Genomic DNA, 16,005 nt, shown 5'->3' with positions numbered 1-16,005 from the left:
GCGCATGTGCGCGCCTGCCACTGTTCACGACCGAATTTTTTTTTTTTTTTCATATTCGTCCCTTACATGTTCCGACTACTCGTATGAGTTTCTTTCAACATTTGATGAACTCGTTTCGAGTTTAATTCAGTACCACCGAACTTAATATTCGTTTATTAAGCTTCGTTTTTCGTTTCGAATTTTTCCAATCAAACACATTGATTAATTTGCTTAAGTTTCATTCATTAAGCATCAAAATTTTCCAACAATCCCCCACATGAATGAAATTAATGCATGAATGCTCGTGATGTATAAGAGAGAGTATATACGAAAAATTATCACATCAGGAGAGGTGGTTTTTGGCTTTGAACCTTCCTTAGTGGAATACAATCGGATTTACTAGGTCACGAAGTGAACGTGATGTCTTGAACTTCTTGGCGGTTCATGTAAACCCAGACAACTGTACCCACATGATAACCTTTCTTCCATTTCCATTTTGTTTTATCGATTGTGTCCGTTTTGGCCATGGAACACATCTTGGCTTCATAAGTGTTTCATCGAGGCGGCCCGTCCTCACACGTACATAGGTGATCTCCTTGTAAAAGGGTATCCTACTTACCCCGCTTTTGCAAGCTACGGAATCATTAAAAGTACAATACTTAACCTCACTACCTTTGTAGGCAACTTCACTCATCGTCTTAGGAATGAGGAGTGATTCCTCAAGTTCTCATAATTTAGTTGTCTCATTGAACCAAGATCTTGGGATCTCCAATCAACAAGGTTGGGTTGCCATTATGAAAACTTTATTTGGTAGGTTTTAAACCCATTCCTCTTGACAGACAGTACATTTGATCTCTATTTAATGCTTTTGTAAGCGGATCCGCTAAGTTATCCTTTGATTTAATATAATCAACAGATATAACTCCATTAGAGATCAACTGTCGCACAGTATTATGTCTTCGACGAATATGTCGAGACTTGCCATTGTACATACTGTTTTGTGCCCTTGCAATTGCTGACTGACTGTCGCAATGTATCATGATTGCTGGCACTGGACTTGTCCAACACGGAATGTCCTCTAGAAAGTTGCGAAGCCACTCAGCTTCTTCTGCAGCTTTATCTAGCGCTATGAACTCCGATTCCATAGTAGATCTAGCAATGCAAGTTTGTTTCGATGACCTCCAAGAGACTGCTCCCCCACCAATGCTAAATACATAGCCGCTGGTGGATTTGGAGTCATTGGTGTCAGAAATCCAATTTGCATCACAGTATCCTTCAAGTACTGCGGGATACCTTGTGTAATTTAGTCCATATTCTGAGGTGTGCTTTAAATATCTAAGCACCCTTGTCAATGCCTTCCAGTGTGCATCACTAGGATTACTTGTAAACCGACTTAACTTGTTAACCGCACAAGCGATGTCAGGTCTAGTACAGTTAGTGATGTACATAAGGCTTCCAATAATTCTGGAGTATTCCAGTTGGGAAACTGGTTCTCCACGATTCTTCGCCAAATGGACATTTACGTCTAAAGGCGTTTTTACTGGGGTAGAGTCATAAGCGTTAAACTTTTTCAACACTGTTTCTACATAATGAGACTGAGATAGGACTATTGCTTCTGGAGTTCTAAAGATTTTAATCCCTAGAATTACATCAGCAATACCCATATCTTTCATATCAAAATGTTTTGTCAACATTTTCTTTGTACCCTTAATCAACTCTTGGTTGTTCCCCATTATTAGCATGTCATCCACATATAGACATACTATCACATAAGATTCTCGAGTGCCTTTAATGTAAACACATTTGTCACACTCATTAATCTTAAATCCATTTGACAATACTACCTTGTCAAATTTTTCGTGCCACTGCTTGGGCGCTTGTTTAAGTCCGTATAGTGACTTAATTAAACGACAAACTTTTCTTTCTTGTCCTTTAACAATGAAGCCTTCAGGTTGCTCCATATATATTTCTTCTTCAAGTTCACCATTTAAGAATGCCGTTTTGACATCCATTTGATGTATCTCAAGGTTATGCAAAGCTGCAATAGCAATGAGCACACGAATGGATGTTATTCTTGAAACTGGTGAATACGTGTCGAAGAAATCATGACCTTCTCTTTGTCTATAGCCTTTGGCCACAAGCCTGGCTTTGTATTTTTCAATACTTCCATCAACTCTCATTTTCTTTTTCAATATCCATTTACATCCCTATGGCTTGGTACATGGTGGAAGATCCACTAGTTCCCAAGTATGGTTTTGCAATATGGAATCCATTTCAGAGTTGATGGCTTCTTTCCAATAGGGAGATTCAGGGCTAGCCAGAGCATCTTGTATGTCCTTTGGTTCATTCTCCAACATAAAAGTATGGAAGTCTGGACCAAAGGACTTTGAGATTCTAGCCCTTTTGCTTCTTCTTTGCTCTTGCTCTTTTGAAGAGCTTTCCAATGGTATAACAATTTTATTTAGAGTTGGATCATGTGTAGGTACTTGACCTTCATGTTCCGTCTCAAGTTTTCTCTTGCTAGAACCATTTTCTTTCCTCTCATTACAAGGAAATATATTTTCAAAAAATACTGCATTTCTTGACTCAATTGTCATTCCCGTATTCATTTCTGAATTTTCAGATTTGTGCACTATAAACCTATAGGCACTACTATTATGTGCATATCCGATGAATATGCAGTCGACCGTCTTTGGTCCAATTCGCTCTTGTTTAGGCTTTGGTATTTCAACCTTAGCTAGACCCCCCCACACTTTAAGGTACTTGTAGGAAGGCTTATGACCTTTCCACAATTCGTAAGGTGACTTGTCATTTTTCTTATGGGGTATCTTGTTCAGGATGTAATTAGCCGATAGTATTGCTTCCCCCCACAAGTTTTGGGGTAGCCCTGAACTTATTAACATAGCATTCATCATATCTTTTAGAGTTCGATTCTTTCTTTCTTCAATGCCATTCGATTGTGGTGAATAAGGTGCAGTAGTTTCATGAATTATACCCACAGATGTGCAGAATTCATTAAACGATGCTCCGTATTCACCCCCTCTATCGCTTCGAACCCTCTTTATTTGTTTGCCTAGTTGATTCTCAACTTCGGTCTTATAACATTTGAATGCTTCAAGAGCTTCATCTTTCGACCTCAAAAGATATACGTAACAGTACCTTGTATTATCATCAATGAATGTCACGTAATATCTTTTCCCTCCTCTAGTTTGTACAAACTTTAAATCACCAAGATCGGTGTGTATTAGTTCTAGAGGAGTTGTACATCTTTCAATCGAGTGGTAAGGCGCTTTGGTCATTTTTGCTTCAACACATATTTCGCATTTTTGTGTTGGATCGACGTTGTGTTTAGGCAATAATTCAAGTTTCATTAAACGTTGCAAGGTATTAAAATTTACGTGTCCTAAACGAACATGCCATAAATGAGAACACTCAAGCAAGTAAATAGAACTTTTTCCTTTATTACTTTCAACAACATTTTGGCGTATAGCCATTACATTCAACTTGAAAAGGTTCTCATCGAGATATCCTTTTCCAATAAAATGACCACTCTTAGTCAATACAACCTTGTTAGACTCAAATACTAGTCTAAACCCGTGTTTGACCAACAAAGACCCCGACACGAGGTTCTTTCTTATGTCTGGTACATGAAGTGCATCAACAAGAGTTACTTCCAAACCCGATGTCATCTTCAGTACCACATTTCCGGTGCCCACCACCTCAGATGTAGCGGAGTTCCCCATGTATAGTTTTCTCCCGGTCGATGGAGTGTATGTGGAGAACATCCCTTTGTTGGAGCAAATGTGTCGAGTTGCTCCGGTATCAACCCACCACTCATTTGAGTTTTCAACCAAGTTTGCTTCTAAAATAACTGCAGACAAATCAAGTTGAGAAAAATCAAATGGTACCGACCTTTCTTGAACAACGTTGGCTTGAGGATTTCCTTTCTTTGGCTTCCTACAATCCTTAGCCATGTGATTTGGTTTTCCGCAGTTATAACAAGTGCCTTTGAACTTCTTCTTGTTTGGTGGTTGTTGGCCTTGTTGTGGTTGCTTCTCAAACTTTCTCTTCTTTCCTTGGAAACTCGATTCAACAATGTCCACCCTTGCTGCCATCTTACTTGCCTTGGCTTCGGTGCTCTTGTTGTCCTCTTCTATCCTCAATCTCACAATGAGATCCTCCAATCTCATCTCCTTTCTTTTGTGTTTCAAATAGTTCTTGAAATCCTTCCACAACGGAGGGTGTTTCTCGATCAATGCAGCAACTTGGAAGGACTCGCTTAGACTCATTCCTTCCGCATGAATCTCGTGCAAGATAAGTTGTAATTCTTGCACTTGACTCATTACGGACTTTGAATTCACCATCTTGAAGTCCAAAAATCTCCTAACTATGAACTTCTTCAAGCTTGCATCATCCGCTCTGTATTTCTTATCAAGCATGTCCCAAAGTTCCTTGGCGGTCTTGACTTGACAATACACATTGTACAATGCATTGTCAAGTCTATTGAGGATGTAGTTTTTGCAAAGAAAATCACTTTGGTTCCATGCATCCAAAGCGGCCCTCATGTTGGTGTCCGTCTCGTTTTCAGCAACGGTGGGAGGATCCTCCTTCAATAACCTTGACAAACTCAAGGTTGTGAAATAGAAGAGCATCTTTTGTTGCCATCTTTTGAAATCTACACCAGAAAACTTTTCTGGTTTCTCTCCTTGTGCAATGGTTGGATGTTGTGCTGTAGATGATGAAGCCATTGAAAATTCTTCTTGCAAATGATCAAAAACCAAATTCTTCTTAAGATTGTTTGTTGGGGTATACAAAATTGAGAGGAGAACAAGAAGAAAACAATGAGAATGTGACTTGTAGAGGCAAGTGTTGAACACTTTGTCCTTAAGAAGAATTTGCCCTCACAATGTGCTTGAGTTTTGTGGCAATCTTCTCCCAAGATACAACTACAACACTTGAATAATGAGCACTCAAATATTCAAGTTCTATCACAAAGAAATGGATGGAACTCTCTCTTGAAGAAGAAGGAAGAAGACAATATGCAAAAATGATGTAATGCGTGTTTGATTTTCAAAATATCAAATATTTAATGTTTTCCAAATGAAGAGACATGATCTTTCATTCATGGGGATGTCACTTGGCCATGGTAACTGATCACAATCATGAAACAATGCCAAGGAAATGAAAAAATATCAGAAAAATCGAAGGGACACGAAAAATAGCGCAGGTGCGCGCCTGCCACTGTTTACGACCGAATTTTTTTTTTTTTTGTTTTTTCTTTTTTTTTTTTTATTTTTCTTTTTTTTTTTTTATTTTTCTTTTTTTTTGTTTTTTTTTTATTTTTCTTTTTTTTTTTTTATTTTTTTACATTGATTAATTTGCTTAATTTTCATTCATTAAGCATCAAAATTTTCCAACACTTCTTAGTTCCTTCCTCTCTGGACTCTCCATTTCCATAAACCTCCACACAAGATCCGCGATATCGTCGCGTTTCGCCAAACAATCATCATCCCCGTACTCGTCCCTCTTCACCCTCCATCCGATTCTCCAATCCTCAATAATCATATTTGCATTAAGCAATTGATCCATTACTATAGGGAAAGCAAGCAGGAGCACGGCTGCTAACACAGCTTCTTTCGTTGAATTCCACCCACAATGCGACCAGAACCATCCAACACGAGGATGGCAGAGCACACTCACTTGATCACACCACTCCACAAACAATCCATTATCTCCACAAATTTCTTGCAGCCGATAATTCGTTTCGTTTTGCATCACCAGCAAGAAAGGTACGCCTCTTTTATTCAACCCGGTCACGATATCGTCCATTTGGGCTGCGAAACGGGGAAGAAACTGCCAAATGAACTGTACAATATCCAGTCAGGAGACTGGAGTTTCAACCATTTCAACTAGCTGGCATTGGTGTTTCTTTTATCAGTCGCAGAGTTGATCGTCGTCATGGCTTTGGATTTTAAAAATGAGGTAGCTAGTCTGATATTGTAGATAGAAAATGCAACCTTTTGCTCGAAAGCATCAAATGCTTGGGATTCAAGATGGTAAATAGCAGTGAAGATGAGATATTTTGCTTTGGACTCTTGGGGTTGTACTTTTAGGAAAGCGGAGGCCATTTCTTGATCTCTTATTATGCTTGGAAGATCTGCCACACGAGATGGAGCAAGGCCCGGAATACAATCCACAATTCCACAGTCCATTCACTACAAGAGGAGAAATGAGCAAAAGTTACCACATTATTTAGAATTATTTAATATTTTTTAATTTGAAAGATGATTTGTTACCATTATATCTCTTCCGAGATCTTAAATTTGAGATATTGATGTTGAATAGACAGTGAAATCAATACTTTTTCCCATTTTGGGAAAGGGTTTGTGCCAATCTTCCCATTGATCACATCACATAATTAATTATATCAGTTTTAATTTTAAACATAAAAAACTTAACTGTTATTCATATGTTTAAAAAAAATGCTAAGCCAAGTTAATCTGAAGATCCGTGATGGATGTGGTATTATAATAAGAGTTGGGTGAATAATAAGTTTAAGATATATTGACGCACTGGATGCTCTTTTGCAGCCATATCCACCACCTAGCATTGTCCCGACGTTACAGCAAATCCTATGGTACACGGGGAGTGTTCACTGGTTCAAACTACACGGGGGACTACAAGTATCCAAAGTGAATGGGACATTTAAAGAAATTACCACAATTCTTCAGCCACTCTCCCGTTCCTGGCGCATCATTCTCTCGTTCAATTCAGGGACTATAGCAAATCCATCCACTTTTGCAAGTAAGCCATTTACATTCAGATAACAGAAACACTTGAGATTTAGTTTTACATAAGCTTATTGGTTAAGTTACATAGCACTAAGATAACGCAAAAATTTGGATATAAAAAGTTATGATTGTTCTTTCCAAATGCGTCCGGCCACTTTCAGCTTAAGCTCCTGTTTGTTACCTCCAGAGAAAAAAAGGGCCATGTTTCTCTGAATTATTAGCCCGTCCATACTGTCTCGAACTTTTGAGTGGCTGTCACGAATGCTCCTCGGAACTCCTTGCCATGTCATCTTTCTGCCATTTCCACCGACCTCCAAGCTGTAGCTGAACTTTTTAGCGTCATGATCATCCCCCATGAAACGAATGAATGCCATGTAAACCGGGGCCATGCCTATACTGAAAGCCTCGAAGTGCAAGCAGAACTGATGCCCATAACAGTTGAAAACCTGCATAAATGCAAGAGTAACATCACTTTTTCCATTCTCCAAGATATGGTCATTATATGATGCAAGATGCTTGTATCATTGACCATCAAGAAACATGAAATCCGGTACGTCATTTAAAAATTATTGTTCAGCAAGAAAAAGGAGAAACCGAGATCAAAACTGAACTATAATCCAAAATGTACAGGGACAAGATGAAAGATGGATCCCTTACTGTGAGCATCCATGTGGCATTTTCAACATCTTGGGCATTAGACTTGACGTATCTGTGGTTAAAAGTTGACCCATCATGCATATCAACTTTGTGATCACTCTTGAGATGTGCCACGAGGAATGGAATATCACCAGTAACGGGACATTCAGCTCCTGCATATGGGCAGTTGTAGGGACGAAACCTGCAATTCTGTTCATGTCTTAGCCTGCTATGATAGGAAAGTATATCTTGACAGCCTAGGATTTGGTATCTGCACGGCAGTTCCAGTGATTCCGCAACTTTCTCCAATGCCAAACACCTTATGTTCCCAAGCTCGTGCCGACAAATTGGACAACAATGCACTTTCGACTGGCACTTGGAGCATAAAGTATGGCCATTTGGGCACTGGAATGGGACAAATGATATCGCTTTATTGTCAGCATAATGGTATCTATCTAACTATAATAATTGTACATTTTTAAAATGAAGAAAATAGATTGTGATGATGTAGCCCATATTCTAATTTTTTATCAATGTATTAACTGGGGAGCAATAATAACAATATACCAGTAAAGCAGCGTGTCTTACGCTCGATACACACAATACAGTTCATGTTACCTTTTTGGTCTGAGAAAATCTGTATTATCGTGATCACGCTCTCGGGAAATAAAATTGTTAATGGAAAACTCTACACTTCTCTTCCTCCAGTAATAATAGTCCAGTAAGTGCATTAAAAATTAGAATATAACTTGTTTAAAATCTTGATATTACGATATATGACGGTGTACGGAAATAATGTTTTATTGCAAGTTTAGACAACTGAACATGTCAGTTAAAAATAATAATATGGTAGAAAAGAATACATTAGAAACTTAGCATTTAAGAGTTAAACAAAATTTAGTGTGGCCAAATTTGATGGGAATAGCTAAATTTAATAGGGAAAATTTCCAAACTGACTGACTATACAAGTCTGTAGTATGCACTCCTCAGGTTCGGAGAACATTAAAATTCTACACCATCTATTTAGAAAAAAAATTAAACCATCTAATACATGAACAATAAGTGATATCTTACAAGATTTACCATATTAGCATTTACTGAAAGACAGTTAAAACTAAACCTGAAACAGTCTTACTTGGAGCTCCTTTAGCTGTTCAGAATACAAATGAAGTACAAAATATCCGTAACTAGATCAGATGACAGCTTACCTGATGAATAGGGGGGTACATAACTCCCATACAGACAGGGCACTCCAGAAGTTCATGAACTGAAGTATTTGATGCTACGCCACGGTTTGCACCGGTAAGAGTCGAAACTTTTCTACGAGGAGACACCCTAAGTTCAACACTTTCAGGTGGAATATCGTAATTTCCATTGAGAGATCCAATTACTCCTTCATAAGTGCCACCTCCAGGGGTCATCGTTTCCTCCTTTTCCAAATATCGGTATTATGAGTCTGTCCATGAAGAAATACAAAAAAATGAATTAAGAAAAAAAAATTACTTAATTAAAAGTTTTTGTAAGAATGAAAAGGCGAAAGACATGGGGGTGTCAAAATAATAACCGATCCACAAAGTTCAATTAATTCTTTTTTTCTCAACTTAGGCATCGTTCAATGCGACTCGACATCCCTGTTTCACCACGCTTTTGGCTCAAGTTCTTTACAATAATTGAGGTTAAAAATATTTATGTTATCCTTATCTTTCAATTTATTATCCACGTATCATACATACTATATTATCGTATCTCATTGGCCAAGTGGTGTCTTGTTTGCATATTTCTAAACAATAAGCCTACTAAGTACCTCACACATTAACTGATCACTTCTCATAAAGTATATAAATAATTTCAGTTATATGCTTTCCTCTACTTTCAACGAGAGTTAATTAGCATTCCTTTGGAGACGATATATAATACTCGCTGAGCGGCAGCTACTTTTTGGGGTGAAAAGAGTACAACCCATCAAAAACAAATTCACACATTACGCTTAAGTTCTGCAAAATTTGGCTAGGATTCAGTGTTTTCTATCCACTTGGGATGACAACAAAAAAAACCGATGCTTCTTGTCTGTGCCAACTATTCATTTAAGCTACTAAATAATTACGGTAACCATTAACATTATGGCACCGTGCAATCAACACAAGCACAATTCACGCAAGGTCTCTGTACAATAAAAAATATTAAGTTTGATTGAGATGGCCATTTTCATTTATATGCAAGAGAAACCCGAAATTACCACAACAGGGCGGTTGAGTTAGTTAAAAATTAATGCAACGAATATCAAAATACATGCATGGATTACACTTGTTTTGTTTCAAGAGGGGATATACTAAAATCTCGTTTTTTTACCCCACAATATCAAAGCGAACAATAAAAAGTCCAACGATGCTGGAGCATAACAATTGCTATATAGTCTTGGATAAAAAGGGAATGCTCCTCGTCTAAAGCTGTAAATAAAAGAAGAAAATGGCTAAAGATTCTGGCTGTAAATTCATCTGGTTATATCACAATAAGATCGAAGAGCAACTTTAACATCATGTAGCCACGAGTAAAGTCAAAGAATCACAAATAGAACTGCAAATGTTATCTTTGAACAAATAATTAATCAACGTTGATCAGATTCAAGTGAGATTCTACTCACTTTAAACAAGAGCCGTGTGGGGAGGATGACCTAGGTTCACACTGAAAAGTATGAACAAAGGCTGTCACGGACACTAAGTATTCTAGTTCTATTCAAAATCAAGATTCGAAATATTCAAAGCCAGAACCACCAACCAAGATCTCAAAATTTCCTTACTCTTTTCCTGAATACAATCATTACTTTAAGAACACAACAAAGCAACAAAAACAGGAGCATCCAGCACATTGACGTGAGCTGTGTATTCACACTTGATTCCTAAGCATAGACACACAGCTATCTTGGTTTTACTAGAGAATAAAAATTGTTGAGATCATTGCTTTTAGTTGAAAATGGAACCCCTCTTGCTCAAAGATTGCTCAATTAAGAGCAACACCAATAAATTTCACCTAAAGAGACGCCATAGAGGCAGCGGCAAAAAAAAAAACATTGAATACAAGAAAAGAAAAGCCAAGCAATCAGAAAATCTCTTCACTCCACATAATCAGTAAACAAAACACCTTTTACTCCCATTAGATAATCTAACATTATATTATTCAGTAAAAACCCCCCTACATAACCTTTTCACAAGCCCAGAGTAGGGATTATGTAATGCATAACTCCAGTCACATCAGAGTAAAGTCTTTCAACTTGGGCACAAAATTAGAAATATCAATCACATACACAACTTGAAAATCATATGTTCCTAAAAGATTCACATGGTAAATAAATAAAAACCCAATATAGTTCGGGATCCATATATCACGTTTTTATGATAAAGTTCAAACTTTTTCACATCAAATTCCGACCAATTTAGTAATATCCTTGCCAAACCAACCAACAAAAATAGTGAAACGACACAAGGACCAGTACTGATCCGCTCAAGCTCCCCATAAAATAAAAATAAAAAATTTAAACTTCTTCCCATCGCTTAGAATAGACTAGCTAGCTCGAAATCTATAAACAAAAAATCGACTCAACGTTATTGCGCTTTTCTTCCAAGAAAAATTAACCTGGGACGAAATGAACAAAAATAGCAAATCGAAATCCACAATAAAGGGAAAAAGAAGTTCAAATTTTCGCCTATAATTAGATACAAACAACAAGGATAAGAAAATAGAGAAAGCAAAATCTAACCAAGAAAAGCAAAAAAACCCAGAAGAGGAACTAGCAGCCCAAAGGCAAAATATGTTGAAATCAACGCATATTCAAGTGCAATCAAGAATGGGGTCTTAAACAAGACAGAGCGCAGGTGAGTTCTGTGCCGAACTGGAACTCGATCCTTGAATCCCGTTTTTATTTTGAGAGATTTTCTTAAATAGGCTTCACACAATTACTATAATCAATTTTAGTCTTCATTTAGATTAATTTACCAAAATAATCTTTTTATCATGTCAAATTACAAAGATATCCCCTATCTTTTAATTCCTATTCACCATTAATTTTTTCCCTATCTTTTAATTTCTATTCACCATCAATAAGTAAGTATTATTAAAAAAATTAGTATATTATATCAATTCTGTGCGTATAGAGGCGGCCGTGAAACACATCAATCATATTTCTTTAAACAAGTATGAATTTCTTTTTTTCCACTTAATTTTTACGCAAAAAATTGATTTTATATTGATATTATTGTGTGCGTAGGTATCTGAGTTATGGCAAACTGATTCTATAACCAATTTTGTTTATGTCAAATCATTAGAATATATTGCCTAGAATTGATTGATCTGATTTTGATTTTGATTTTTTTTAATATTTTTTTCATGATTTTTTGATAATTTGTAGGTTTAATTTTTTTTAATCATGAATATTTTGAAAGAATCGAGTTAGAAAAATTGGAATTCTTCAGTTTCTTTTTATGGGAAGAGTTTGTCCGAGTAATGGTGATGAGTCGGTGGGATGGTGGCGGAGTGAGTGGCAACGAAAGAGGGGTGTGGCTGGATTTGTGCTTAGGGGTACCCGACTGAGATTCCTACATAAATGGCATATCATTAAGTAACCTGGTAAATTTGATATGAGATATAAAAAAATCAAAATAAAAAAATTTGATTCATAATCTGTGGTCAAATGTGTGGTGAGTCAATACAAGTGGCTCGGTATGACATTGACTTGTTACTCCAAATATATAAAATATGTATAGATTAAACATTGATAGAATGGGGTGATATTTATCAACAAAAAATAACATTGGAGTACGTGACTGGGGTGGATTTATTTATTTTTTTGAGGAGTATAAAGATGTGATTTATGTATAAAAATGTAGTTTATTTATTTTTTTGAGAAGTATAAAGATGTGATTTATGTGTTATTGTATAATGTTTTCACAAAATTGTGCAGGTATGGATTCAGTCAAAAGACTCGTTATTTCTTATTTTGGAAAATTTACAAAAAATGCGACTGGTAGTTGGGTTTGGAATGGAAAAGATACAAAGTCTTTGCTGGTAACATCTACAATTTCATACACAGAGTTGTACGATAAGGTTCAAGATTTTCTGAATGTTAATTGTTTGACTCATAAGATCGTGATGCAATTTGTTGTCCCGGGTATGATACACGTTCCAATTTCTCCAGTTGAAATCTTATCTGATGATGATCTACATTGGTTTATTTCTATTCATGAACAAGTTCCTCTTTGTATATCTCTTGAAGAGAAAACATCAATTAATTTAACTCCAGATGTTGAACCAATTACTATTGGCAATCATTCTTCTCCTTGTGTTAATGATACATTACAAAATTCTGGAATTGAAAATGTTGTGCAATGTTTGGATGTTGAAGGAAGAGGGGTATCAAATCATGTTTTGGATATTGATCAATTTGTTGTAATACAACAGAATTATGAAGAATTGGAAGATGGAGATATTAACATTGGTAGTGCAGACAATTATTTTACTGGTTATGCGATTGTTTCAGATGCCCACCAAAATGTCATTTCTGCTTCTGTACCGAATTCAAGAAATGAAAAAGACATTGACGATTTATTTCAGAATAGCAGTGAGAATGAAGCACACGTGTTTGTACCAATGGCAATGAATGAGAACATTGTTGGAACTTCATCAAGTCGCTCAAAAAAATATAGAAGGTTAGAGAAAGTGGGGTCATCTGAATCATTTGATGATGAATCTGATGTTCAAGTTGATCAGTTGTTTCGAAACAAAAGAGAGTTACAATCAAAGTTACACATGCTTGCCTTGAGGAAGAAATTTGAATTCAAAGTTAAAAAATCTAACAAGTCTGTCATTTCAGTTGTATGTGTTGATGATAGTTGCAAATGGAATATGAGGGCAACAAAGCTAGAAGATTCAGACTACTTTCAGGTTCGTAAATATACATTTAAGCATACATGTTCATTGGATTTCCGGCATAATGGACACAGGCAAGCAAGTAGTTGGGCAATCGGTCAGCACATCAAGTCGAGATTGCAAGATCTTAACCAATCGTATAAGCCATCTACCATAATTGGTGATATACGTAGAGAATTTGGTATAAACTTGAGTTATAGAAAGGCATGGAAGGCCAAAGAGCATGCACTTGAGCTTATTAGGGGGTCACCTGAAGACAGTTATGGGAATTTGGCATCATATTGTTACATCTTGGAGAAGAATAATCCCGGAACAACTACGTATATTCAGACAGATAAAGGTGACCGTTTTTTGTACTTCTTCTTGTCTTTAGGACCAAGTATACGTGGTTTCCATTCTTCCATGAGACCAGTTATATGTGTAGATGGTACTTTTCTGAAATGTAAATACAAAGGGACATTAATAGTTGCAACATGTCAAGATGCCAATGGACAAATTTATCCAATTGCTTGGGGAATTGTGGATTCTGAGAATGATTCATCATGGTCGTGGTTTATGTCAAAATTGAAAGAACAAATTGGTGACTCCAACCGATTGGTATTTATATCCGATCGACACAAGAGTATTACTAAAGCAATCAGAGTGATATTTCCACAATCTCATCACGGCTATTGCATTTGGCACATGGAGCAGAATATTAAGGTAAAATTTCATACAAAGGGTCTCATACCTTTGTTCAAATCTGCAGCAGAAGCTTACCGAATGTCTGAGTTTGAAAATTACATGACAGAAATATACGGAAAGAATGAGAAACTTGGAAAATATTTGGAGGATACAGGTTATGATTCTTGGTCACGAGTTCATTTTAAAGGGAACCGCTATAATATTATGACATCAAATAATGCCGAGTCTATGAATTCTTTGTTAAAATCTCAAAGGGATTATCCGATCACTGCGTTGATTGAACACATACGATCAGTTATGCAGAAATGGTTTTATGAGCGTAGTGTAGAAGCGGAAGCATGCACGACACAATTGACTCCAAAGCTTGAAGAAAGCTTACGCAAGACACTTGATGCTTCTTCAATTCTCATAGTGAATCCTATAGCAGCACACGAGTTTCAGGTTGGTTTGGATAAGACTAACATGGATGTTGTGAATATTGCACAACTTACATGTTCATGTAAAAAATTTGACATATTAGAAATTCCATGTAGACACGCCCTTGTTGCTGCAATTTCAAGAGGGATTTCAATTTATAGTTTGTGCTCTGAATATTATAGAACTACATGTTGGAGAATCTCCTATGCTGAGCCAATTCATCCTGTAGATAACCAAATAGATTGGTTGATTCCAGAAGAAGTTCAAAGAAGGGTTATTCTACCTCCATGTGTGAGGAGATCATGTGGAAGACCACGAACGAGAAGGATACGATCAACGGGTGAAATATCTCGTATGCGTCATTGCTCTACATGTGGTTCCACTGGACATAATAAGAAAAGTTGCAAAAATTCTGCTCCGATTTTGACTTGACTTGATTATGTTTAGAATTTTTTTCGAATGGGATTATTGGTTCACTAGGATTTGGTTTGTTTTTATTTGATTTTCGCAATTTCTCAAATAATCTTATGAATTCCATGCATTTGGACAAAGAGTGATGATAATTTGAGAAGATTTTTTGCTGGGTTGCATTTTTATGCATTTTATTTTTTTGAAGGTTTGTTGTGCATACTCATAAAATGTTAGCATGGAATAAGGTAGAGACTTAATTGAGACTATCAGATTTTTTGTTTATATTGTGTAAACTCACATTGATGTAATTTACGTTTCATAACCATGGTAATTGATGATTTTGTTTATATTATTTTGCATGAGCAACAATCGTAATTAAAATATTATAACTTTGGTGGTTTCGTATGCATTAGTTCAAACTAACAATTCATAATTTTATTAAAATATGTTTATTGATATAAGTAAGTATTATTAAAAAAATTAGTATATTATAAATTAAATAAAATAGAACAAATGTTAAATCAACTCTTAAAAAGAAATAATAGATAATTAAATAAATGAATCATGAAAATAGAACATGTGTGGTCATAGAAAAGGGTATTTAAGGATTTTTAAATTATATAAGACATAATGCAAATTATGTAATAAAGAAGGCCATTTTTAAAATTATGACTTTGAGATAGACTAGAATAATCAATTTCCCTTTTATTTTCCCATGCTTTGTCTAAAAATTGGACTTTAAGACTTCAAAACGTCAAAAAAGATACAGTTGTAGACATTACGTGTGCCTTGTAATCATATTTAGATTATATGTATTTAATTAATAAAATATAGATTTTTGTATTTAAATTTTTAAATATAATGTTGACATACTATCGAATACATCAACATTACTCGACAAAAAAATCAAATCCGAAAATAAAACCTAATTAACAAAACTAAAACACAAAATGGAATTTAAAAAAATACAAAATAGACAAATTTAAAAGTTCATTTTAACTATTTCCCCTTCAATTTATTACATTTTCCCAATCTCATTGATTTAAAATCTTATACTTTCTCATTTTAAACTTGTTTATATATAAAGATAATGAAATTTAAATTATAATAAAATAGAATAAGCTATAAATTCACTTATCAAATCATTCTCTAGAAGTCAAATCACTCT

General features: G+C 35.7%; 2 protein-coding genes and 1 long non-coding RNA gene across 5 annotated transcripts; 1 reads left to right on the top strand and 2 right to left on the bottom strand.

The window, feature by feature from the left end:
* Positions 1-5,382: 5,382 nt before the first annotated feature.
* LOC140974642 (UDP-glycosyltransferase 87A2-like) lies at positions 5,383-6,191 on the bottom strand. The gene is made up of 2 exons (XM_073438192.1): positions 5,997-6,191; positions 5,383-5,832 (listed from the first exon to the last, which is right to left on the bottom strand). The coding sequence occupies exons 1-2, from the start codon at positions 6,189-6,191 to the stop codon at positions 5,383-5,385; spliced, it is 645 nt and encodes a 214-aa protein (XP_073294293.1).
* A 566-nt stretch (positions 6,192-6,757) lies between these two features.
* Positions 6,758-15,594, bottom strand: LOC140972943 (E3 ubiquitin-protein ligase SINAT2-like). 3 transcript variants are annotated; one of them, XM_073435425.1, is made up of 5 exons: positions 15,511-15,594; positions 11,161-11,282; positions 8,615-8,862; positions 7,428-7,811; positions 6,758-7,216 (listed from the first exon to the last, which is right to left on the bottom strand). In XM_073435425.1, the coding sequence occupies exons 3-5, from the start codon at positions 8,825-8,827 to the stop codon at positions 6,893-6,895; spliced, it is 921 nt and encodes a 306-aa protein (XP_073291526.1). In that variant the 5' UTR covers positions 8,828-8,862; positions 11,161-11,282; positions 15,511-15,594; the 3' UTR covers positions 6,758-6,892. The 3 variants fall into 3 exon arrangements, with proteins under 3 accessions (XP_073291526.1, XP_073291527.1, XP_073291525.1); XM_073435426.1 differs by lacking the exon at positions 15,511-15,594 and adding an exon at positions 10,048-11,036 and having other exon boundaries at positions 11,161-11,320; XM_073435424.1 differs by lacking the exon at positions 15,511-15,594 and having other exon boundaries at positions 11,161-11,320.
* On the top strand, positions 7,132-7,823 carry LOC140972944 (uncharacterized). Its single transcript, XR_012174555.1, has 2 exons — positions 7,132-7,320; positions 7,401-7,823. It is a non-coding gene; the product is annotated as an uncharacterized lncRNA (long non-coding RNA).
* Positions 15,595-16,005: the final 411 nt, after the last annotated feature.

This window comes from Primulina huaijiensis, chromosome 3 (assembly GCF_012295235.1).
Source record: "Primulina huaijiensis isolate GDHJ02 chromosome 3, ASM1229523v2, whole genome shotgun sequence".
Lineage (NCBI taxonomy): Eukaryota > Viridiplantae > Streptophyta > Magnoliopsida > Lamiales > Gesneriaceae > Primulina > Primulina huaijiensis.
This window is presented reverse-complemented; position numbering and strand designations above follow the sequence as displayed.